This window comes from Salmo trutta, chromosome 9, assembly GCF_901001165.1.
Source record: "Salmo trutta chromosome 9, fSalTru1.1, whole genome shotgun sequence".
Lineage (NCBI taxonomy): Eukaryota > Metazoa > Chordata > Actinopteri > Salmoniformes > Salmonidae > Salmo > Salmo trutta.
This window is the reverse complement of record NC_042965.1, coordinates 30587314-30613243: the sequence shown is the minus strand read 5'-3', so window position 1 is coordinate 30613243 and position 25930 is coordinate 30587314. Positions and strand designations below refer to the sequence as shown.

At 43.2% G+C, this 25930-nt stretch overlaps 1 protein-coding gene across 3 annotated transcripts in view; it reads left to right on the top strand.

The window, feature by feature from the left end:
- Positions 1–10280: 10280 nt before the first annotated feature.
- LOC115200389 (netrin receptor UNC5D) overlaps positions 10281–25930 on the top strand; it is a 235570-nt gene continuing 219920 nt past the window's right edge. For all 3 annotated transcript variants that reach the window (XM_029763422.1, XM_029763423.1, XM_029763421.1), the window contains exon 1: positions 10281–10584. In XM_029763422.1, coding sequence (XP_029619282.1) covers positions 10503–10584 — 82 coding nt within the window. In that variant the 5' untranslated portion in view covers positions 10281–10502. The remainder of the gene's footprint in view (positions 10585–25930) is intronic.

The following is a 25930-nucleotide window of genomic DNA, read 5'->3' as shown; positions in this document are numbered from 1 at the left end:
GGCAAATTCCTCTGACCCCCAGGGCCAAAGAAAAGACAGCATTTGCAACCCCTGACGGTTTGTTTCAATACACCGTCATGCCATTCGGCCTACACGGGGCCCCAGCCACCTTTCAACGGCTCATGGACAAGGTCCTAAAACCGCACCAAGCATACGCCGCAGCTTATTTAGATGACGTGGGGATCTACAGCCCAGATTGGGAATCCCACTTACCCCGGGTACAGGCGGTGTTAGACGCCCTTAGAAAGGCAGGGCTCACGGCGAACCCTGCCAAGTGTTATGTGGGGTTAGAGGAAACGGAGTATCTGGGATACACCGTGGGAAGAGGATTAATCAAACCCCAACGTAAGAAGGTGGAGGCAATTAGAGAATGGCCGAAACCAGTAAATAAGAAGCAGGTTCGAGCCTTCCTAGGGCTGACCGGGTACTACCGGAAGTTCATCCCAAGTTATGCCACAGTGGCCGCCCCACTCACCGACATGACTAGAGCCAGAGGGCCAAACATGGTCAAGTGGGATGAAAGGGCCACCAAAGCATTTAGGACATTACAGGAGGCCCTCTGCTGTAATCCAGTGCTGGTGGTACCAGACTTTGAGAGAGAGTTTGTGGTTCAGACGGATGCTTCAGAGGTCGGCTTGGGAGCAGTGCTGTCCCAAGAGGTAGAAGGGGTGGAACACCCCATCCTGTTTTTAAGCAGGAAGCTGGAACCACGGGAAACCAACTACTCAGTTGTTGAGAAAGAGGCGCTGGCAGTAAAGTGGGCTCTGGAAAGCCTGAAATACTACCTGCTGGGGCGCCACTTCACCCTCATCAGTGACCATGCACCACTCACCTGGATGCATAGGGCTAAAGAGAAGAACGCTCGGGTGATGCGGTGGTTTTTGAGTCTCCAACCGTTTCACTTTGACTTGAAACACAGAGCAGGAAAGGAAATGGGAAATGTGGATGGGTTATCCCGCATGCACGCATATTTTGCTGCGGTAGCCCGACCTAGGGGGTCGGATCTAGGGAGGGAGATGTGTGGCAAAGAAGGGGGTCGAGTGATAAATGGCAGATATGTGAGGGCAGAACTAATAAACGGGCTCTGCCCGATCACTAAAATGGCCACCCCGATCAGAACTACAGATCACAAAATGGCCGACTGCCAAAACTACAACTCCCAGAAGCAAGGGGAACCCTCAGAAGGTGGAGCCGACCCACAGATAAAAGGTCAAGAAAAACCAGGAAGAGGGAGAGAGAGCGGGAAGGATCTATGAACCATAGAGAGAGAGACATTCTACATTGGCTGGATTTACCGTGTACGAGCTGGACTGTTTTGGACTTACCTGTTGGCGTTTAGACCTGGACCTACCGAGAACCAGATTTGTGTACCGAACCCTGCTATCCTTGACCTTACCTGCGGCCTGGGTGGACCAGGACAGAGAAACAAACATACAGGTACTGTCATGTTCGAAAGAACTTTAATTCTGGGCTGACTTTGGTGACAGTTTCTCACTTAATTTGTGACAAACGCTCCTAGCTTTGAAGAGGTTTGCCACACCGTGTTGAATGGACCAAACTGCAGGCGGAATGTGGATACTCATCTTTTAATGTAAAGAATAATAAATTAAAGCAAAGTATACACAGGAAAACAATAAACACGAAACTCACGACAGGCTTACTACAAACAAAAAGACTAGCAGTGTTAGCACAACCACCCACAAACCCAAGTGACAAATATACTCCTATAGATATGACTCCCAATCAGGAACAACGATCCCAAGCTGTTCCTGATCAGGAGTCACAAGACTAACCCAGAAACAGACATACTAGACAACACATACAGACTTCTTCTGCCACGTCCTGACCAAAATACTACACCACTACTCCCTCTGCTGGTCAGGACGTGACAAATATATTCACTTCTGTCGACATGTTGATGTTTGAAATCATATTCAGTCTATTTACAGGCACTTTTGTCCACGTGTTGATGTTTGAAATCATATTCAGTCTATTCACAGGCACTTCTGTCCACGTGTTGATGTTTGAAATCATATTCAGTCTATTCACAGGCACTTCTGTCCACGTGTTGATGTTTGAAATCATATTCAGTCTATTCACAGGCACTTCTGTCAACGTATTGATGTTTGAAATCATATTCAGTCTATTCACAGGCACTTCTGTCAACGTATTGATGTTTGAAATCATATTCAGTCTATTCACAGGCACTTCTGTCCACGTATTGATGTTTGAAATCACGGTGGATTATTGTTGTGTTCTTTGTGACCTCATAATCTTGGGTTGATCGCTTGAGGGCGGGAAGACATCTGTATGATCTTGTTATGAATGATGCCAAATACATGAACTTGTAAATTTACGTGGATGAGGTTGCTCTTAGGAAGCCAGTTTTATCTTGTGTCTAGTATAGAGGCAGTATAGAACCTCTATATTGTTTATTTTCTGTTAATGGATTTTTTCACCTTTTTTGACATTTTATAATTTTAGTCATTTAGCTGACACTCTTATCCAGAGTGACTTACAGTAGTGAGTGCATACATTTCGTACTTTTGTTTTCGTATTCATGCTGTGTCTTGGGTTGATTGGTGGAGGGCCTAAACACACCATGTTTTGATTCTGTTGTGAATGATCAAATAACCTGCCAAATACACACATTTGAGTGGACGAGGTATCTCTCCAAGCAAGGCTGTTTCTAGCAAATGGATGCCATGAATTAAACCTACTTCTTAGTTGTAGTCAAAGATCATGTCAGAGTCATGATACATGTCATTCTCTGGTGTGCTCACTTTTTCTTCTACCAGTAGAGCGTCATTTTTGTAAAGAAAACTAATGTGTTGATCCATAAACCAGACCTTGAGGATCAGCCCCTGTAGTTCAAAGGGCACAGAGAGTACATGACAAGGCCGAACAAGTGTTTTGTAAAATTAATCAGACTTAATGTTAGGTGACAAGAATCAATGACTCTTCACCGCTCGTAGACATGTTACACAACACTCACTAGTGCTGAACATTACTTAGCTCAGTGCCTTTTGGGAGGAGGCTACAGCATATATATTTATAATCTTCCATGCCTTATGATGTGAAAACATGTCTGCGTCCCAAATGGACCCCTTTCCCTATATAGTGCATACAATCTACAGTCTCCATTGTCTGTGAAAGTTGAATGCATTTAATCAGTGCCTTTTGGGAGGAGGCTACAGCTTATATGATGACCACACTTCAAAGGGAATATGGTGCCATTCTGGATGCAGCCATTGTTGTGAAATGTGGACAAATGAATGTGATATTTCAAAGGTGACAATGCTTTGTTTAGAGCTTTCCTGCAGTTGGATAGACCGACCATGGAGCACGTGGAAGAGACGTGGAATGTAAAAGGATGTGCTGCTATTCATTGGCTCTAACATGGTCTGCTTATGTCCTTGTGAGTCTCATCTGAAGTGCTCCGTTTACAAGCCTCACCTTTGTATCACCCTAACTCTAAAGTCACATGAGCTGCCTCCCAAATGCCACCCTATTCCTGATATAGTGTGCTACTCAGGTCCACATTTGTAGGCTATAGGGAATAGAATACGGGGCTATTTGGAATGCACACATGATACGAGTCAGTCTATCTCAATTAGAAAATTCTTCATATTGTATGATTAATGAAAGCTACTCAACACAGTAATCACAATCAACAGCTGAAGTGTATTCTCTATGGGTGAAAATAAACCAGCTCGCTATTAGCGATGTTGGTAATATAAAGGTCTTCATGAGGTCAAGAAGGTGTTCAATGTATTCAGTGCCCATGGCAACTTCACATACAATGTAGGCTGAAGATTGTGGGTGGATGTACAGTAGCAAAAATGATTGCTTCATAGAAAACCTGTTATTGCTTGATTTTAGATAGTGCCTTGTAAAAGATAAATCAACTTAAGAAAACAAACATGAACTTTTTTGATATTGCATTTTTTTTACATAGTTAAAGTTATAATACAACATCTTTCTGAACCCTCCTAAGAGGATAATTTTATTTAATATTGATAAAGCACTACGTACTTGTTTTTTGTGTGAAATACCTGTCACTTTCAGAAGTGCAGGGAGAAAACCACAACCACCTGATGACCAGCGTCTATCAGTGTCTCTTTAGCATGGCAGCCATTTACCTGCTAAGCACAGCATTTACATGATGTAGTGTATCTGGCGCTCATTGAGAATCGATGCACATACAGCAGTGTCACATCTGTATGCATGTGAGGGTCACCTCATCTGTTACGGCTTCCCCTGTGGGCACCTACAGTAATCTTCCAATAGACAAAGCCTTCAGGCAGGCCAGCGATCACACACTCACTGCTGGTTTGTTTATGGATTTCCGGCATGTTCCCTTGAAGAAATTAATGTTGATCCCCGCAGGATGCTACACATTACGAACCACTCAATAGTTTTGACATGAAAGTGACAGTCTTGTGTCCCAAATGGCACCCTATTCCCTATATAGTGCACTACATTTGACCAGAGTCCCATGGAAGCACTATATAGTGAACTGGGTGCCATTTGGGACAAAGTAAGTGACAGTGACCTTTCTGCTTGAGTTTTCAGGCCTCCTCGACTTGCACTCAGGCCATAGCGTGCAGAAAATAAATAAATATAAAGATGTTCAATCAATTCATAACGGCATCAAAGATGTGCACATGAATACCCTCCAGGAAAAAAACTGGATAAGAAACCAGCCCTCATGTCTGGCTTAATAATTGATGTCATACTGTACCTCTCTTACTAAAGAAGCATCAAGTGGCAGTAATATGTTTGTGTTCACTTAGTGTTGGAAAGGCACAGCCATATTGTTCAAGCTTTTACTTCACCCCAGTAACTTACAATATATACTGAACAAAAATATAAACTCAACATGTAAGGTGTTGGTCCCATGTTTCATGAGCTGAAATAAAAGATCCCAGAATTTTTCCAAGGACACAAAAAACATATTTCTCTCAAATGCCAAGATAATCCATCCCCCTGACAGGTGTGGTATATCAAGAAGCTAATTAAACAGCATGATCATTACACAGGTGCACCTTGTGCTGGGGAAAATAAAAGGCCACTCTAAAATGTGCAGTTTTGTCACACAACACAATGCCACAGATGTCTCAAGTTTTGAGGGTGCGTGCAATTGGCTTGCTGACTGCAGGGATGTCCACCAGAGCTGTTGCCAGAGAATTGATTGTTCATTTCTCTACCATAGGCCCCCTCCAATGTCATTTTAGAGAATTTGGCAGTACGTCCAACTGGCCTCACAACCGCAGACCACGTGTAACCACGCCAGTCCAGGACTTCCTCATTCGGCTTTTTCACCTGCGGGATTGTCTGAGACCAGCCACCCGGACAGCTGATCAAACTGTGGGTTTGCACATTCGAAGAAGTTCTGCACAAACTGTCAGAAACCATCTCAAGGAAGCTCATCTGCGTGCGTGCTCGTCGTTCTCACCAGGGTCTTTACCTGACTGCAGTTTGGTGTCGTAACCAACTTAAGTTGACCCCTGGAACACTGGAGAAGTGTGCTCTTCACAGATGAATCCCTGTTTCAACTGTACCGACAGATGTCAGATGGTATCATGTGGGTGAGCAGTTTACTGATGTCAAACATCCTTATCATTTATCGCCCTCCAGGTTCCCTTGGAGAGTTCATCAATGAGCTTGACGCCTTGATAAGTTCCTTTCCTGAGGATGGCTCACCTCTCACAGTTCTGGGTGACTTTAACCTCCCCACGTCTACCTTTGACTCATTCCTCTCTGCCTCCTTCTTTCCACTCCTCTCCTCTTTTGACCTCACCCTCTCATCTTCCCCCCCTACTCACAAGGCAGGCAATACGCTTGACCTCATCTTTACTAGATGCTGTTCTTCCACTAATCTCATTGCAACTCCCCTCCAAATCTCCGACCACTACCTTGTATCCTTTTCCCTCTCGCTCTCATCCAACACTTCTCACTCTGCCCCTACTCGGATGGTATTGCGCCGTCCCAACCTTCGCTCTCTCTCTCCCGCTACTCTCTCCTCTTCCATCCTATCATCTCTTCCCTCTGCTCAAACCTTCTCTAACCTATCTCATGATTCTGCCTCCTCAACCCTCCTCTCCTCCCTTTCTGCATCCTTTGATTTTCTCTGTCCCCTATCCTCCAGGCCGGCTCGGTCCTCCCCTCCTGCTCCGTGGCTCGACGACTCACTGCGAGCTCACAGAAGAGGGCTCCGGGCAGCCGAGCGGAAATGGAGGAAAACTCGCCTCCCTGCGGACCTGGCATCCTTTCACTCCCTCCTCTCTACATTCTCCTCTTCTGTCTCTGCTGCTAAAGCCACTTTCTACCACTCTAAATTCCAAGCATCTGCCTCTAACCCTAGGAAGCTCTTTGCTACCTTCTCCTCCCTCCTGAATCCTCCTCCCCCTCCCCCCCCTCCTCCCTCTCTGCGGATGACTTCGTCAACCATTTTGAAAAGAAGGTTGACGATGTCCGATCCTCATTTGCTAAGTCAAACGACACCGCTGGTCCTGCTCACACTGCCCTACCCTGTGCTTTGACCTCTTTCTCCCCTCTCTCTCCAGATGAAATCTCGCGTCTTGTGACGGCCGGCCGCCCAACAACCTGCCCACTTGACCCTATCCCCTCCTCTTTTCTCCAGACCATTTCCGGAGACCTTCTCCCCTACCTCACCTCGCTCATCAACTCATCCTTGACCGCTGGCTACGTCCCTTCCGTCTTTAAGAGAGCGAGAGTTGCACCCCTTCTGAAAAAACCTACACTCAATCCCTCCCATGTCAACAACTACAGACCAGTATCCCTTCTTTCTTTTCTCTCCAAAACTCTTGAACGTGCCGTCCTTGGCCAGCTCTCCTGCTATCTCTCTCAGAATTACCTTCTTGATCCTAATCAGTCAGGTTTCAAGACTGGGCATTCAACTGAGACTGCTCTTCTCTGTGTCACGGAGGCTCTCCGCACTGCTAAAGCTAACTCTCTCTCCTCTGCTCTCATCCTTCTAGACCTATCTGCTGCCTTTGATACTGTGAACCATCAGATCCTCCTCTCCACCCTCTCCGAGTTGGGCATCTCCGGCGCGGCCCACGCTTGGATTGCTTCCTACCTGACAGGTCGCTCCTACCAGGTAGCGTGACGAGAATCTGTCTCCGCAACACGCGCTCTCACCACTGGTGTCCCCCAGGACTCTGTTCTAGGCCCTCTCCTATTCTCGCTATACACCAAGTCACTTGGCTCTGTCATATCCTCACATGGTCTCTCCTATCATTGCTATGCAGACAACACACAATTAATCTTCTCCTTTCCCCCTTCTGATAACCAGGCGGCGAATCGCATCTCTGCATGTCTGGCAGACATATCAGTGTGGATGACGGATCACCACCTCAAGCTGAACCTCGGCAAGACGGAGCTGCTCTTCCTCCCGGGGAAGGACTGCCCGTTCCATGATCTCGCCATCACGGTTAACAACTCCCTTGTGTCCTCCTCCCAGAGTGCTAAGAACCTTGGCGTGATCCTGGACAACACCCTGTCGTTCTCCACTAACATCAAGGCGGTGACCCGATCCTGTAGGTTCATGCTCTACAACATTCGCAGAGTACGACCCTGCCTCACACAGGAAGCGACGCAGGTCCTAATCCAGGCACTTGTCATCTCCCGTCTGGATTACTGCAACTCGCTGTTGGCTGGGCTCCCTGCCTGTGCCATTAAACCCCTACAACTCATCCAACTCAACGCAGCCCGTCTGGTGTTCAACCTTCTCAAGTTCTCTCACGTCACCCCGCTCCTCCGCTCTCTCCACTGGCTTCCAGTTGAAGCTCGCATCCGCTACAAGACCATGGTGCTTGCCTACGGAGCTGTGAGGGGAACGGCACCTCCATACCTTCAGGCTCTGATCAGGCCCTACACCCAAACAAGGGCACTGCGTTCATCCACCTCTGGCCTGCTGGCCCCCCTACCTCTGAGGAAGCACGGTTCCCGCTCAGCCCAGTCCAAACTGTTCGCTGCTCTGGCACCCCAATGGTGGAACAAGCTCCCTCACGACGCCAGGACAGCGGAGTCAATCACCACCTTCTGGAGACACCTGAAACCCCACCTCTTTAAGGAATACCTGGGATAGGATAAAGTAATCCTTCTAACCCCCCCCCTTAAAAGATTTAGATGCACTATTGTAAAGTGGTTGTTCCACTGGATATCATAAGGTGAATGCACCAATTTGTAAGTCGCTCTGGATAAGAGCGTCTGCTAAATGACTTAAATGTAAATGTAATGTAAATGTAAATGTTGTGAACAGAGTGCCCCATGATGGCGATGGGGTTATGGTATGGGCAGGCCTAAGCTACGGACAATGAACACAATTGCATTTTATCGATGGCAATTTGAATGCACAGAGATACCGTGACAAGATCCTGAGGCCCATTGTCGTGCCATTCATCCGCCGCCATCACCTCATGTTTCGGCATGATAATGCACAGCCCCATGTTGCAAGGATCTGTACATAATTCCGGGAAGCTGAAAATGTCCCAGTTCTTCCATGGCCTGCATACTCACCAGACATGTCATACATTGAGCATGTTTGGGATTCTCTGGATCGATGTTTTTGACAATATCCAGCAACCTCGCACAACGATTCAAGAAGAGTGGGACAACATTCCACCGGCCACGATCAACAGTCTGATCAACTCTGTGAGACGGAGATGTGTTACGCTGCATGAGGAAAGTGGTAGTCACACCAGATACTGACTGGTTTTCTAATCCACAGCCCTACCTTTTTTTAAGGTACAGTATCTGTGATCTACAGATGCATATCTGTATTCCCAGTCATGTGAAATCTATAGATTAGGGCCAAATGAATTTATTTCAATTTACTGATTGAATTGTATTGAACTGTATGTAAAACTGTATGTAAAATCTTTGAAATTGTTTCATGTTGCATTTATATTTTTGTTCAGTGTACATGTCTTTCACAACTTATGGGTGGGTGACATGCAGTATAATGTACATTTTGAAAAGGTAGCATGTGAAGAACTATCCTTAGAAAATGGCCTGTTGCTGCAATTGAAATTCATGGCATAGAAAAAAAACTGAAAATCACTTTGCGGATTTGTTCTTGTCAATTTGGTCTGCCATTGAATTTTTCTGTGATTCAATAATCATTTTATTGTTATTATAAAGTAATCACAGTTTTTGTGTATATGTCTTGTTATACATAAGGATAAGAATGCTATGATCTCACACAGAGCAAGTGTTCTAGTGAAAATGATTACTTATCCTCTTCAGACAGTGTGACCTGCAAAGAAAATATATATTTTTCCTGTGATGCCCTCTGATGATGCTTCTCTCTGTGAGTCACTTTCACCAGACATGCAGAGGTGAGAGTGTGATGGAATAGAATCTGTCATGCTTGATATGGCAACACAGAGGACATCTTAAATTAGTATTTGAGTAATTCCTGGGTTATTCTTTGCTGTCCTTGAAGAGTAATTTGGGCTATCCAATATGAAGCCAGAAAAGTGGAGTGGGATAAAGCAGGCAGGCCGATGCGTTTAGAGGTACTGGTACATCCACCATAATCTAATAGGCAAGGTGCCGCATACACTTCAAAGGGAATTGCCCCTGCCAAAGTTAATGGGATGCTGTGGTAAAACTGATGAAAATCAAGGATGAAAATCCAAGGTTTTGGAAAAATACTTATTCCACACTGAAAATAATACAATCTTTAAAAAAATGTATTGGCCTTCAGGTAATGTGCATAATATTGAGGTCCATCCTATACGAAAATATATTGCAGTCAGAGTGCAATATAACTGCAGTACACTGCCGCATAACTGCAGTTAGAGTGCAGTATAACTGTAGTTATTCTGCAATTACATCGTCCAAAATACCACAGTCGACTGCAGTTACTGCACTTTCAAAACTGGAACATGTTTTTTTAAGGGATGCTACATTCAAGAGTCCAACCTTGAGTGTAATTTTAATCTTCATCTTTTGTTCATTTGATAGGGGTAAAATGACCTTACTCAAAAATATTTAAAAAATGAACTCTTCTTCCTTCATCATTTACAGAAAGGCTACAGTGATGTCGTGGGAAGACAAATAGACTCGACCCTGATTTAAACATAACACCAGCCACGCTATGTCCAACTGCGTAACTCTGCTTTCTCCGGGCGTTTCCGCCGTTCTCCTCTGCTCCACGCCCACCGCGAAGCGCCATTGGTTTACCGGTCTGTCATATACAGCTTGGCATGAAAGGTGCTAGAAAAGTCCGAGCAGTACCCCGCAACAACGTCTGTGTTACACAGTAAAGTGAAGTAAAGATGCGGTTGTCTGGTGTGTCAGCGCAAGGTTCTTTCCAGCGGGTTAGAGTGACTGTCCCATGGTCCATGATAATTACATAGGAACCTGTTACTGACAGCACCATGTCAAGGCTTGCAAGAAGAGGGTGAAAACGGGGGAATTTCTCCCGGTCCAGCGCATCCACTGGAAAGTGAAGCTGAAGCTACAGTATGTGTGTGATGACGAAGGGACGCTACCTCTCCTTGGGCTTCGTGTTCCTTGTTTATTGCACAACGTGCACGACATCTAAAGGTAAGGTTCCAAACAAGACATCTAATATATCCAAATCATTTGGGTATCATTTGTGTGTTTTTTACTTGTCTCCAACATTGGGTCCAGTAACTTGACAGGTGCGGTTTCTTATTTGTGCACTTACACATCAGTTTCATGTTGCTTGTGCTTTGCCTAGTTTCTCTAAATGAACTGAATGACTACTTGAGTTGGACACCTTTTTGCTAAAAATATTAGTACCATATTAGTACCATTTGATCAGTAACACGAGTTATTTTTTGTCATCCCTTCGCTAGAAGGACATACGGTTCTGTCCTCATTATCTTTTCTTCAACAATCCGGATACTGTCTTCTCCCCGACTCCTCAAACAGTTTCTCAATACAGTAATTCGTTTTACCCGTACTATCTGTGTCTTATATTGAACTGGTTGAATAACCTTTGCTTTACAGCAATATCATGTGCTGTGTGAGAAGCAACAGGCGCAAGAATGATCATAATCATCGTCCGCTATCAATTGAGAAAGCAGTTAATGCAAAAGTAATTTACACACATGGTAAGTATGAATTAAAATGAATGCAAATTTAGAGCAAATGACTGGATGTTCATATAAGAAAGGAAAGGGTTACAACATCATCAAGTAATCAATCAGCTACCAAGGACCTAGGGATATGTCCCAAATGGCACCCAATTCCTTATGCAGTGCACTACTTTTGACCAGAGCCCCATGGTGAATAGGGTGCCATTTTGGATTGAGCCCTACTGTATCCATACTAGTCCTTCAAGTGTATGAGACATAATGCTTCCCCAGTAGGCCAGGGTTTCCCAAACTCGGTCCTGCCACCCCTGGGTGCACGTTTTGTTTTTTGCCCCAGTACTACACAACTGATCAAACAACCAACTCATCATGCTTTGATTATTTGAATCAGCTGTGTAGTGCTGGGGGGGGGGGGGGGGGGGGGGGGGGGGGGGGGGGGGGGGGGACTGTGTTTGGAAACCCTGCAGTAGGCTAATGGGGATCTGTTCCTCCACATTGGGGTGCGATGGGCTAATGGGGATCTGTTCCTCCACATTGGGGTGCGATGGGCTACTGGGGATCTGTTCCTCCACATTGGGGTGCGATGGGCTACTGGGGATCTGTTCCTCCACATTGGGGTGCGATGGGCTACTGGGGATCTGTTCCTCCACATTGGGGTGCGATGGGCTACTGGGGATCTGTTCCTCCACATTGGGGTGCGATGGGCTAATGGGGATCTGTTCCTCCACATTGGGGTGCGATGGGCTACTGGGGATCTGTTCCTCCACATTGGGGTGCGATGGGCTACTGGGGATCTGTTCCTCCACATTGGGGTGCGATGGGCTAATGGGGATCTGTTCCTCCACATTGGGTTGCGATGGGCTACTGGGGATCTGTTCCTCCACATTGGGGTGCGATGGGCTACTGGGGATCTGTTCCTCCACATTGGGGTGCGATGGGCTAATGGGGATCTGTTCCTCCACATTGGGGTGCGATGGGCTACTGGGGATCTGTTCCTCCACATTGGGGTGCGATGGGCTACTGGGGATCTGTTCCTCCACATTGGGGTGCGATGGGCTAATGGGGATCTGTTCCTCCACATTGGGGTGCGATGGGCTACTGGGGATCTGTTCCTCCACATTGGGGTGCGATGGGCTACTGGGGATCTGTTCCTCCACATTGGGTTGCGATGGGCTACTGGGGATCTGTTCCTCCACATTGGGGTGCGATGGGCTACTGGGGATCTGTTCCTCCACATTGGGGTGCGATGGGCTAATGGGGATCTGTTCCTCCACATTGGGGTGCGATGGGCTACTGGGGATCTGTTCCTCCACATTGGGGTGCGATGGGCTACTGGGGATCTGTTCCTCCACATTGGGGTGCGATGGGCTACTGGGGATCTGTTCCTCCACATTGGGGTGCGATGGGCTAATGGGGATCTGTTCCTCCACATTGGGGTGCGATGGGCTACTGGGGATCTGTTCCTCCACATTGGGGTGCGATGGGCTACTGGGGATCTGTTCCTCCACATTGGGGTGCGATGGGCTACTGGGGATCTGTTCCTCCACATTGGGGTGCGATGGGCTAATGGGGATCTGTTCCTCCACATTGGGGTGCGATGGGCTACTGGGGATCTGTTCCTCCACATTGGGGTGCGATGGGCTACTGGGGATCTGTTCCTCCACATTGGGGTGCGATGGGCTACTGGGGATCTGTTCCTCCACATTGGGGTGCGATGGGCTAATGGGGATCTGTTCCTCCACATTGGGGTGCGATGGGCTACTGGGGATCTGTTCCTCCACATTGGGGTGCGATGGGCTACTGGGGATCTGTTCCTCCACATTGGGGTGCGATGGGCTAATGGGGATCTGTTCCTCCACATTGGGGTGCGATGGGCTACTGGGGATCTGTTCCTCCACATTGGGGTGCGATGGGCTACTGGGGATCTGTTCCTCCACATTGGGGTGCGATGGGCTACTGGGGATCTGTTCCTCCACATTGGGGTGCGATGGGCTACTGGGGATCTGTTCCTCCACATTGGGGTGCGATGGGCTAATGGGGATCTGTTAAGATGTGCTTAAGGTCTTGTGCACTGACTCCAGTTCTGCATTGGCTTGTCAGCTATCGCTTATTGAAAAGATGAAATGTCTTTATTCCTAGTGTAATGTAGGCATACATTGTGCTTTGATTCGCATTCCTGGTGGGGAAAAACAATTGAGTTGATATGAGATCATTTCACTCAATGGCACAAAACCATAGACCAGTCAGGGCTACAGTCATTGTGCCTGAGTTATTTTGCAGTTGTTCTGGAAAGCTAGTGGATGACATCCTTTTTTTATAGTGCACTAAAATGGCACCCTATTCCCTTTATAGTGCACTACATTTGACAAGGGCCCATAAAGGGAATTATGTGCTATTTGTGACTAAGCCTATGTATTTGGTAGAGGCCTACTTCAGTACGCTAATATGAAGAGATCTCCCTTCTTGCCCTTCTTGCCTCTTCCAAACGTGTGTCACAACACTCAGATGGAGGTCAAAACAGGTGTTGCACGCACATATCTTTACAAGGTTGATTCTATTAACCAACCAGTGCCATCACGGTAGCCTTTGAAGCATTCGGACCTTACCCCCCCCCGGTGCCACCGCTCAACAGATTTAAGCTCTTAAGGATCAATGGAGTTGTGGAACAGCACTACTCACCACAAACTAAAATCACGCGAGGGGGGCATGACCGGAGGTTTCGCCTGTACAACACTACTCTAAGCAAGCCCAGTGCACGCTGCCCTGGGGAAACTTTTAAAAGGACTCACAGTTCCAATCTTGCCTCATCACACACAAGGATAGGATAGTGTTCTGATCTCCATCTATCAGGGCTGAAGTAGGCTACATACAATATGATTTCATATGTGAATCAGATAATATGAAATCAGCATGCTATATAGAACAAGGAAGCTACAGTATAATATATATTATTATCCTATATACCATGCTGATTTCATGTGGACTACAGCACGTTTGAATACACGTTGTAACGCTCCTTTGAAAATGTGTTTTATTTGTGATTCTATGTTTGCAAGTCCATTAGCATGGGATTGATCAGGGGTCTTGCCTGATCAGTATGGAGAATGTTGTGTTTTGGTGAAGATTTTGAAAACGATGTGTTCAATAGATAATCATGATCATATGAATGATGATGTTTATCCATTTCTGGATACATAAGCTATATAGATATAGATAGATGATGTCACTTGCCATGATGAGGATTGATTGGTAACTGTCGGAGAATGATTCAGAGATCAGCAGATTTGACATTGTAACGAGTTGGTGATGGCTGGATACCATGCTGACCATAAATCACATTGGCATCATTATCAAAGTGAGATTTAATCTCAGAGGTGTAGTATTAGGTTACACCCCAAATCACACCCTTTTCCCTCTACCCATGGATGAATGAAGGACAGGCAAATTAACTAACCAGGAAGTCCTGCATTAATTTTCATTGAATTATTGTGCAACAAAGCACCCTTGATAAAGTGTTTCCAATTAAATTATGGAATATACAGTCAGGTTCAACATTATTGGCACCCTTGATTAAAAGATGAGATTATAAATTAAAAAAAATAGTAATTACTTGTTAATTACTTTGTCTGAGAAATTGTATGTATGTATGTATGTATGTATGTATGTATGTATGTATGTATGTATGTATGTATGTATGTATGTATGTATGTATGTATGTATGTATGTATGTATGTATGTATCAAATCAATATAGCTCAGTATTTATTTTATAGTCTTTTTTTGCTCATCTTTATCAAGGGTGCCAATCATTTTGGACCTGACTGTACATTCCGTTTGTATAAATCCTTAATCTACCTCATTCATTTAGAATGTATTATTTAATGTCACCTGAAACATGATTTATGTGTATCCTTTAGGTTAGAAGTGAGTACTATTTAGCTGTTAATATTAAGCTAGCCTAGTTATTGCAATGAAGACTGGATAAGAAAGCTGTCTGGTACATCACAATCTTTGCATTATTCTGTGCAGCCTTATCATTCCTTGGCTCTGAGTCAATAGTCAGTGCAGAACCAACCGGCCATGCGGCGGCGTGAATGCATTTATTTTATCTGTCCTCCTCCAGAGGTGTGTTTTAAAACATATTGTCTTTAGGAAAGTATTCACACGCCTTGGCTTTTTCCACATTTTGTTGTGTTACAGCCGGAATTTAATATTGATTACATTTAGGTTTTGTGTCACTGATCTAGATAGAATACCCCAGTGGAATGATATTTGTAGAAAATGTAATAAAAAAAAAAATGAAAAGCTGAAGTCAAGTATTCAACCCCTTTGTTATGGCAAACCTGAAAAAAGTTCAGGAGTACAAATGTGCTTAACAAGTCACATAATAAATTGGAAGGATTAATTCTGTGTTCAATAATAGTGGTTAACCAGGTTTTTTTAATGACTACCCCTTCTTTGTACCCCACACATACAATATTTGTAAGGTCCCTCAATCGAGTAGGGAATTTCAAGCACAGATTCAACTACAAAGACCAGGGAGGTTTTTAAATGCCTCGCAAAGAAGGGCACCAATTTGGTAGATGTGTGTGAAAAAAAATTATTAAAAAAGCATATGCTGAATATCCCTTTGAGCATGGTGAAGTTATTAAATCGGCTTTGGATGGTGTATCAATACACCCAGTCACTACAAAGATACAGGCGTCCTTCCTAACTCGGTTGCCAGAAAGGAAGGAAACTGCTCAGGGATTTCACCATGAGGCCAATGGTGACTTTAAAACAGTTCGAGTGGTTGTGATAGGAGAAAATTGAGGATGGATCAACAACATTGTAGTTACTCCTGTTTGCAACATGGCGCATAAGTAATACTACAAAAAAAATGTGGCAAAGCAATTAACTTTGTTCTGAATTATGTTTGGGGCAAATCCAACACAACACATCACTGAGTACCACTCTTCATATTTTCAAGCATGGTGGTGGCTGCATCGTGTTCTGGGTATGCTTGTCATCGGCAAGGACTAGGGAGTTTTTTTAGGTTAAAAAGAAACGTAATACAGCTAAGCTCAGGCAAAATCCTACAGGTAAACGTGATTGTCTTCTTTCCAACAGACACTGGGAGACGAATTCATTTTCAGCAGGACAATAACCTAAAACACAAGGCCAAATCTTCACTGGAGTTGCTTACCAAGACGACATTAAATGTTCCTGAGTGGCCTAGTTAGTTTTGACTTAAACTGGCTTGAAAATCTGTTGCAAGACTTGAAAATGGCTTTCTAACAAGGATCAACAACCAACTTGACAGAGTTTTAAAAAGAATAATGGGCAAATATTGTACCATACAGGTGGTACAATACAGCTCTTGGAGACTTACCCAAAAAGACTCACAGCTGTAATCGCTGCCAAAGGTGTTACTAACATGTGTACCAAATGGCACCCTATTCCCTTTATAGTGCACTACTTTTAAACAAAGCCAATAGGGTTCTAGTCAAAAGTAGTGCACTATAAAGGCAATAGGGTGCAATTTGGTACACAGCCAATGTTGGGTCATGCAAGACCTGTAGTCTGGCTGCCTGAGCATTCCAGCAGGACTGCAGAGCTGACAGCAATCGCTGTGTTCGAGAGAACAGCACAATGTACAGTGGCTTCAGAAAGTATTCACACCCCTTAACATTTTCAAATTTTGTTGTGTTCCAAAGTGGGATTAAAATTGATTTATTTGTCATTTTTGGTCAATGATCTACACAAAATACTCTAACAGTTATAAAACATTTATAAAAATAAAACACATATATATTGGTTAAATAAGTATTCACTCCCCTAAGACAATACATGTTAGTAACACTTGGCAGCGATTACAGCTGTGAGTCTTTGGGTAAGTCTCCAAGAGCTTTGCAATAAACATTTGACATGGAGACTCATCAAATTGCTTTATAGACCAGTTCACCTGTGAACCAGGGTGCTGATTTGCCTCTCTCTGTTAGCTGCCCTGAATATGATTGACACAGTTGGACCAATATCCGACACACACACAAAAAAATGAAAAATTAAGACCTTGGTCTGAAATTGCCTCTACTTTTATTTTTTGTAGAATATTTATGTTTTTATTCAGCAATGTAGCCAGGCATTGATGAAAAGAGACAAAGGTCAAATCTGTTGTTTTCACTCTGAGATAGTAGGGGGCTGTGATATTTCCAACTGCCATTCTGTTCTAGAATGAATCATCAGAATCTGGCTGTCAACGTGTGCAGTTCAGTGCCCAGAATTACATTTAAATGAAACCAAATGGCTGTACATTCAGAAGTGATAAACAGTGATGATGGTGGTAATAAACACATAGCCCCCTTGCTCTGTTAGACCAGCTAGCTAGCAGTTACTGCCTGGGGTTGCTGTTTTGGCCCTTATTTTATGACTCATGACTTTCTGTGCGTCAAGATGATTAAATACAAGAATACATTCATCCACTTCAATTGATGAATTATTTTCTTTGTATGAGCGTACAGTACAGCCATATAAGTGTGTCTACTACTCTCACCCCTGTGCTTTTCTCTTTATGTGACAATGTGCATGATTATCCTGCTCTAATATAGCTATTTGGCTTGAAGAGAAAGTGTTTTCGGTGGACAACTAGCTTAAATTACACCCCAGATGGTGTGACTGAGTGATGAGCTCTTTATCTCACTCTCACTGACAACTTGGGAAATTCCGGGAGGAAAATCAATGTAGGCATTGGTCCCCCCCAAAAGCATTGTTTTGAATTCCATTCTCCAATTCTAGTGTCATGATGGGCTCATCTATAATAAAGGAAGCTGAAGTTTTTTCATTCTTTATCGGAGGTAGGGGAGAGCAATCAGGACAGGCTGAGGTGGCCCTCTCGGTCGCAGTGCTAAATCATGTACAATCCACAGAGAATACGTTCATCCATCTCAGTCAACACATTCAATCGGTGCCTTCTGCGGTGGTCTTAACCAGCAACACCTCTTCATTCTAGAACCAGGTGTGCGTCCCAAATGGCACCCTATTTCCTTTTATAGTGCTCTACTTTTGACCAGGGCCCATTGACCAGGGTATACTATGGATTGGAGAGCAGCTTTTATAAGTGTATCTATCTACAAAACCTTTCCTGGATGCTGTTGCAGTATAACAGAACGAAGTGCTTGACTTCCAGGAAGCGTTTGACAGTATGTAGTGTTAACAGACAGTGACAGTATGGGGATGAGAGCGGAGCATCATGGAGAAGGACAGATACTTGATGACTGGTAGGGGGATTACTTTCTGGGGAGCTTGAGAAATGTGGCCCATCTTGGGAAAAATTAAAGCATGGTCTGATGTGCTTGCAGCTTGTAACCTTGTGCTTGTATGACATCTTTACGTCATGCAGTACAGACACTGCAGTGTTGGCTCTGTGGATGTGATGATGGTCTTTGTTCATGTCTCTATGTCCAAGCCCATCTGTCCAAGCCCCAGTTATCTTCTCTGTGTAGTGAGGAATGGTTACTGGTAAATTGAGTTGGGTGTCATAGTAAGGAGAAAAAAAACATTTGGCAAAGTGTTGTATTATACTGAACAAAAATATAAACAATTTCAAAGATTCTAGGCCCTAAACTATGGATTTCACATGACTGGGAATACAGATACCTTAAAAAAAAATGGGCCTCACAATGGGCCTCTCGTCACCGTATCTCTGTGCTTTCAAATTGTCATCGATAAAATGCAATTGTGGTCATTGTCTGTAGCTTATGCCTGCCAATACCATAACCCCACTGCCACCATGGGGCACACTGTTCACGACGTTGTCCACACAACGCCATAAACGTGGTCTGAGTTTGAGGCCGGTTGGACGTACTGCAAAATTCTCTAAAACGGCTTATGGTAGAGAAATTAACATTCAATTACCTGAACATTCCCGCAGACAGCATTTGTGTGACAACTGCACATTTTAGTGGCCTTTTATTGTCCCCAGCACAAGGTGCACCTGTGTAATAATCATGCTGTTTATTCAGCATCTTGATATGCCACAACTGTCAGGTAGATGTATTATCTTGGCAAATAATAAATGCTCACTAAGAGAGATGCAAACAAATTGGTGCACACAATTTGAGACAAGTAAGCTTTTTGTGCGTATGGAACATGTCTGAAACACTTTACATGTTGCATTTATATTTTTGTTCAGTGTAGTTCTAAAATGACATTCAACACAAGCTATAAGTGGGGGTATAGCCTACTAGTTTATCCGTAGCCTTTATATAAAGTATATTTAGAAAAACATTTTAGTGTGAATTTAACTGCGTCCACAGAATCACAAAGTTGTTCCCTTTATCACATGCATATTTTTCTCTTTCCAAGTGTGAAATAGTCCTACTTTGTACAAAAGTAATTAGTTCAAAGCAGCCATGCTTAACACAGGGTACCCTAGTACCCATTTGCCAATCTTCCTTGGTCAACATACAAGTTAATACCATTGCCTAATTTGCGTGAATTCTTTATGTCCATTCAGAAAGTTACTTGTGGAGTTACAATTTTGAATTAGGCACCCCAATTCTGATCTTTTTTTCACTAATTGGTCTTTTGGCCAATCAGATCAGCTCTGAAAAAGATCTGATGGAAAAAGATCTGATGTGATTGGTCAAAAGACCAGATTTTATCAAGTCACAAGGCGAGACCCAAATGCATACACAGGAGGCAGATGGTTGGAGTCTTACAATGTTTATTAATCCAAAGGGGTAGGCAAGAGAATGGTTGTGGACAGGCAAAAAGGTCAAAACCAGATCAGAGTCCAGGAGGTACAGAGTGGCAGACAGGCTGAATGGCAGGCTGAATGGTCAGGCAGGCGGGTACAAAGTACAGAAACAGGCAAGGGTCAAAACCGGGAGGACTAGAAAAAGGAGAATGCAAAAAGCAGGAGAATGGGAAAAACACTGGTTGACTTGGAAACATGCATGACGAACTGGCACAGAGAGACAGGAAACACAGGAATAAATAAACTGGGGAAAATAAGCGACACCTGGAGGGGTGGAAACAATCACAAGGACAGGTGAAACAGATCAGGGTGTGACAGATTTGGACTGCCTGTGTAAACGCAGCCTTAGGGTGAAATTATTCTAATTCAAAATGAGGCATAGAATTAAAATTGTAACCCCACAGGTAAATTATTTGATACACAACATACAGTATATGAGTGGTTTCTGGTTTTAGCTTCAAGATACAGAATTTTTTTCTGTTAAATGTTGAGTCTTGATTATGCCAACCTCGTCTGCAAAAATAAACAGAAATGGTTAGTTTTTAACAAGACCTTAAGCACATCTTAACATTAAATGTTCTGTTCATTTTTACTGCCTTTTGTCACTAACTGCGTTGCGATCTTTTCGTCCATGTCTTTGTGAGAAAAAGAGTCGGTGAACGGATGATCTCTGCATTTGTGGTTCCCACTGTGAAGCATGGAGGAGGAGGTGTGATGGGGTGCTTTGCTGCTAACACTGTCTATGATTTATTTAGAATTCAAGGCACACTTATCCAGCATGGCTACCACAGCATTCTGCAGCGATATGCCATCCCATCTGGTTTCCGCTTAGTGGGACTATCATTTGTTTGAGATGAGTTGGACCGCAGAGTGAAGGAAAACCAGCCAACAAGTGCTTAGTATATGTGGGAACTCCTTCAAGACTGTTGGAAAAGCATTCCAGTTGAAGCTCGCTGAGAGATTGCCAGGAGTGTGCAAAGCTGTCATCAAGGCAAAGGGTGGCTACTTTGAAGAATCTCAAATATAAAATATATTTAGATTTGTTTAACACTTTTTGTTGTTGTTGGTTACTACATGATTCCATATGTGTTATTTCATAGTTTTGATGTCTTCACTATTATTCTACAATGTAAAAAAATACTACAAATTGAAAAAACTTGAATGAGTTGGTGTGTCCAAACTTTTGACTGGTACTGTATATATCTTATTTCGAGCGATATTTTAAAACTAATAGGCCAAGGCCTTTCAAGGAGAGAAGCATTGATCGATCCTCTTGCTTTCTGAGTGGCTATAAAATAAGCTACAGCGTTGGCAATGAACTGGTGGGGAAGTTTGAATGGCAAGAGTGACAAGTAGCTCTGATGTGATGTAATCACATTGGCTAAATTCCTACATTGACTAAATTAATAAATTGCTGCATTTATACATTGCAAACATAAACGGGCAGATTCATTTAATTAATTCACACAACGAAACCACAGACCTGTCAGTGGCAGTGTCCCAGATAACAATTTCTATTGTTCAACAGCTTATTTTCGCCCACGAAAAGACACAAAAATCTAACCTGTTCTGAATCAATATTTGACAGACTGCGACAGGATGATATTTTGCAAAGGGTGCGAACTGCGTCATAAACAAGACGTGCTCATATTTATTTTAAGTGTATAAATAACGGACTTGGTGAGAGGGCCTTTTATCTACATATGATTTTGTAATAGTTTGCTAATGTGAATCTTTTGGGTGGTTTATGGTTTACCAATTATGATTTTATCAGAATTGGTACAGCTATGTTTTCCTTCTACATTTAGTGGGTGAAATCATTTTGTTCGACTCATTTGCCATTGTGTTTGTTTTCAATAGCACAAGTGTCTACCATATTGATTTGACCATGTCGTCTAAATACGGAGGCACACACACACACTTACTTCCTGTAAAATATTTTACAGCTTCATGAAAAACCTTTCTTAGCAACGCTATGTTTAATTGGCATGAACATAATGTGTTTCTTGTACCTAAGAACAAACGATTGCTGATTGGAGAGGTTGAAAGTGGTCCATTTAGAAAATGAACCAGGTACAAAGGTCCTCTCAAGGGCTAACTTCAATCCACCATGCAATGTAGTATTTACACTGTAGCATATACCCCATGTGTTTTCGGAACAAGCTATGGGTGGGGGGCAGTATCAAAGGCTACTGTGCAAACACCGCTAAGGCAGGTCTCTGCCTGAATCTGGCCATAAGCCTCCATGTAGTTACAGGTGTGTCAGTTAAAAAGAGAGCCCACATATTTTATTCAGTCGAAGAGAATTCAATATTATTATCGAAAAACATGTCATGTTGATTTATGGGTGCATTGCTGAAATCTATATTTGACTATCTCAAACAAATGGTCTTTTGATAGAGTGGGGTTCCTCAGTAAATCTCTGTATAAAGTCACAGGATGGCCTACCACAGTGTTATTTCTATTCTATTGAGTTGGATGACCTAAAAAGCTATTTTATAGTTGTTTTGGCATTAATACAACAGCTCAGTAGGGGGTAGGGAGTAACATAGTGTAAGGTTAATCTATGTTAATTGACCTCTGTTTGCTATTCTGTTCACAGTATTGATTTTCAATGAGCAAGAAACCTAAAGGTTTCACATGGTGTTAATATTTGGACATTTTATATAGGGGGCACTGAAATTTGTAGTTAAAGTGCAGCGAGCAAGAGTTCACCCTTCAGTGAGGACGGACAGTGTCACTGAAATAATAGAGTTTCTGCTGAGCAAAGCAGTGAGCTGGTTCCAATGGCAACCTATTACGTACCTAATGTAGTACACAGTCCCCATCCTCAGTCAGACTACCAGTGTCCATCCAAAATGGCACCATATTACCTATAGAGTGCACTACTTTTGATCTAAGCCCTATGGACCCTGGTCAAAAGTAGTGCACTACATAGGGAATAGAGTGCCATTCCGGACACAGCCAGTGTGCCTTTAATCTTGCCCTAGCTGCATGCCCAGTCCCAGTGACCACCACAAGTCAGCCTGATGGTCTTTCACTGTTTCTTAAGCCTCCTCATCTGAGGCCCGTGGGTCGGCTGTTCAAACATGTCCTCTGTTGATCCATAGGGCGAATTCAGTGGGAGAGAACAGGGCAGAACAGTGCTGTAGGATAAGTTGTGATAGAAATAATTGAGACACAGCCATAATACACTCCATCCTGGTGGACCAAGCAGTTTCTGTGTTAGGTCCATGGTAGCTATTGATCCACCTTATTGAATTAGTGCTTCTATTATATGTGATGCACGCTACTGTGCTGCTTAAGTGTGGCTTTCTCCTTCACACTTCCGATACACGTGGTTATTTGATCAATGCAGCTGATATTCATTTTGATAAGTGAAGTGTTTCTTATTTAAATTATACTTGAAGAGCCTTCCATTATTAGTTAGTTATACAAGATCTACTACCATGTTTTGATTAATGTGGAAGTATGAAGATTGATGCTTAGCTGAGCACTATGTTTGAAACACAATTCTTTCTACGTTATTCACGTAGAACCAAATCCCAGGTTGCCCCTATATCCTTTTGTTTTCTCATGGATTTTTTCTCAGTTTTATGTCAACTGTTGAATTCATTTTAATATTACTGTGTTTTATAGCAGGGTTCCCCAACTGGGGGTTTTATTTGACACCCCAAGTCTGAGCAAAAAAAAAAAAATATTTTTATATATATATTTTCTTTCTTCATTTTTTTTAATTTTGGGACATAAAAGACTGTAAAAACACCAGGAAATCAGCTCAAAGTGATTTTAATTTAAGAAATCTGTTCGCAAGTATTCCCATGCATAATAGAGAGATGCGAGATCGTATACAAATGTGAGCAAGGTTTGAAATGATTATGTTTTAGTCAAACATATCTGTTTGGGCTTCTTGCGGTCAATTTGCAGTCTACAAATGTTCCAGTCCCCCTCAACCCTCTTGATTGTAAACTTTTCCTGACTTGCAATTTCTTGACTGCTTATCTGTTTTATGGTTTATCTCCTTGTGGCAGCCTGTTTCCCCCCCCTTACCTACCTTATCCTCCTTTTCATATAAAATCACTCACTGCGAGTTTGAACTGAATTGATGAATGATCAGAGTAGGACTCAAGGGTGCTGGCTACAATGCAACGAAGAGTAATACAAAAACACATTTAAAAACTGTCACATGGGTGGAGGCATCTGGCATCAGTTTACAAGGAGCAGAGACGGTTTGCGCATATTTCAAGCCAGGGTTTTGGACAGGATAATGAGGCAGACTGTATACCTGGTGAAGACTTGAGACAGCTGCTGTTAACTCTTCACCACTCCTCAGCCATATGTCAACAACAACATGATACAACACCTGAAGAAATCTCTCACTGATGATGCCATGGTTGTTGGTTAGAGGGATCCCGGTCTCATTGTTGAGAATGTCTAGGAGAGAACTGATGCGTTTGTCTGTAACGCTAGTGCTGTACCTATAAGAGGACCCTTTTCTGTTGTTTCTCGTACTCTTTTGTTTGATTTTGCAGTCGAGTTGTCATTCAATGTAGTTATAGGCCTATTTTTGGTAGGTATTTTAATGAGCATGTGTAGGAGGTGAATAACAGTATACTTTGATCTGTGCTGGTGTTTATTGATTTTCCTCAGACTCAGGGGTTCCTGGTAGCATGGCCTATATGACCTGAAACAGCATTTATGAAAACTCCATTGTACTCCAAGCTGAGTAACTGTTGGGTTGTTATTGCCCTGAAGGCATGTTCTTGTTTTTCCCTTTAAAAGACAGTTTTTGTTCTGAAACATTTCTTGAGGGTCGGCTCCGTAGTGGATTCCACAAACCTCACATTTCAGATCATGTTGTATTCATCTCGCCCTTTCAGGTCACACTGCAGCTTTGTTGGTTTTATTCTGTACCCACGCACCACACGCCAAAATCATATGTTGTTTGAAGCTGTAATGAGCATTGTATAGAAATATTCACATTTCAAAATTGTATCTGACTGAGCTATACTTGTCCTTTGCGTGCCCATGAAGTAGCTACGTGTCCTCCGTCGGCCCGAGGCAGGAAGCATCCAAGCTCACAGTGATTTAATGTCATGTTCTTAATGGAAGGACACATTGAGATAAGAGCCAGCTTCTATTTTATCCTGTCTTATATCCCAAGGCATGTGAAACCCATCCACTTCCTCCCTGAAAGCAAACTATCCCTCATGGAGGGGGCAGAAATCACCTCTTAACAGTAAAAAGCTTTTAACATCACCCCTCTTGCAAAGCCAAGAATACACCCTGCCATGTTCTGATCTGAGGACATAGACCCTGGTGCCGTAGCCTAACTATACTGTATGATTTCATCAGTGCTGGTGCCATTTATGTAATGAACATGTCAACATAAATCAGTCGTATGATCAACAGGCCATGATGTTTGTGTAAATATAGCTAGCTATCAATAAGCTCTTATTAATTTTAAATAAAGCATAATTAATGCAAGATTTGTTTTTCATTCTAAATCCCAACTGGTGATGAATCGGTACTCTGTGATATATTTACCCAGCCGCTCTGATTTTAGCTAACAAGTTATGTTGGAGCGACGCACTGCTGCACACTTCACTGCGTAAGTACAAACTGGATCCAGACATTTATTGAATGTTACAAAGGAACTTTAATATGTGAAGATGGCGAACTGAGGGGGAACAAAATGTCTACATTTTCTTATCTGATATACCCTGACAATAGTATTATTACTTAGAAAAGTTTGCCTACAGGGGAAACAACTTGTATACTGCAGCAGACTATACATTGTCAGACATTTCTGTTGATCCATTGGCAATGGAAGATATACCATCATATACCAGTTGTACAGTAGTTGTAATCATGTGTTGTACAATGCAAGTCTACATTGAGGAATAAACAGTCCTCGGGGTGGAATGTGAAACAGAATGGTAATTGAAGACAATGGAGGAAAGCACAGGGACCAGTGTAGAAATGTGCAGCACTTCAATGGTCTTCTAGATTAATCTTCAGTTCTGCTTTGACTGTCTGTCGGCCACAGGGGAAAAGAAAAGAAAATGAATACACTCCAAAAATGGAATAAGACT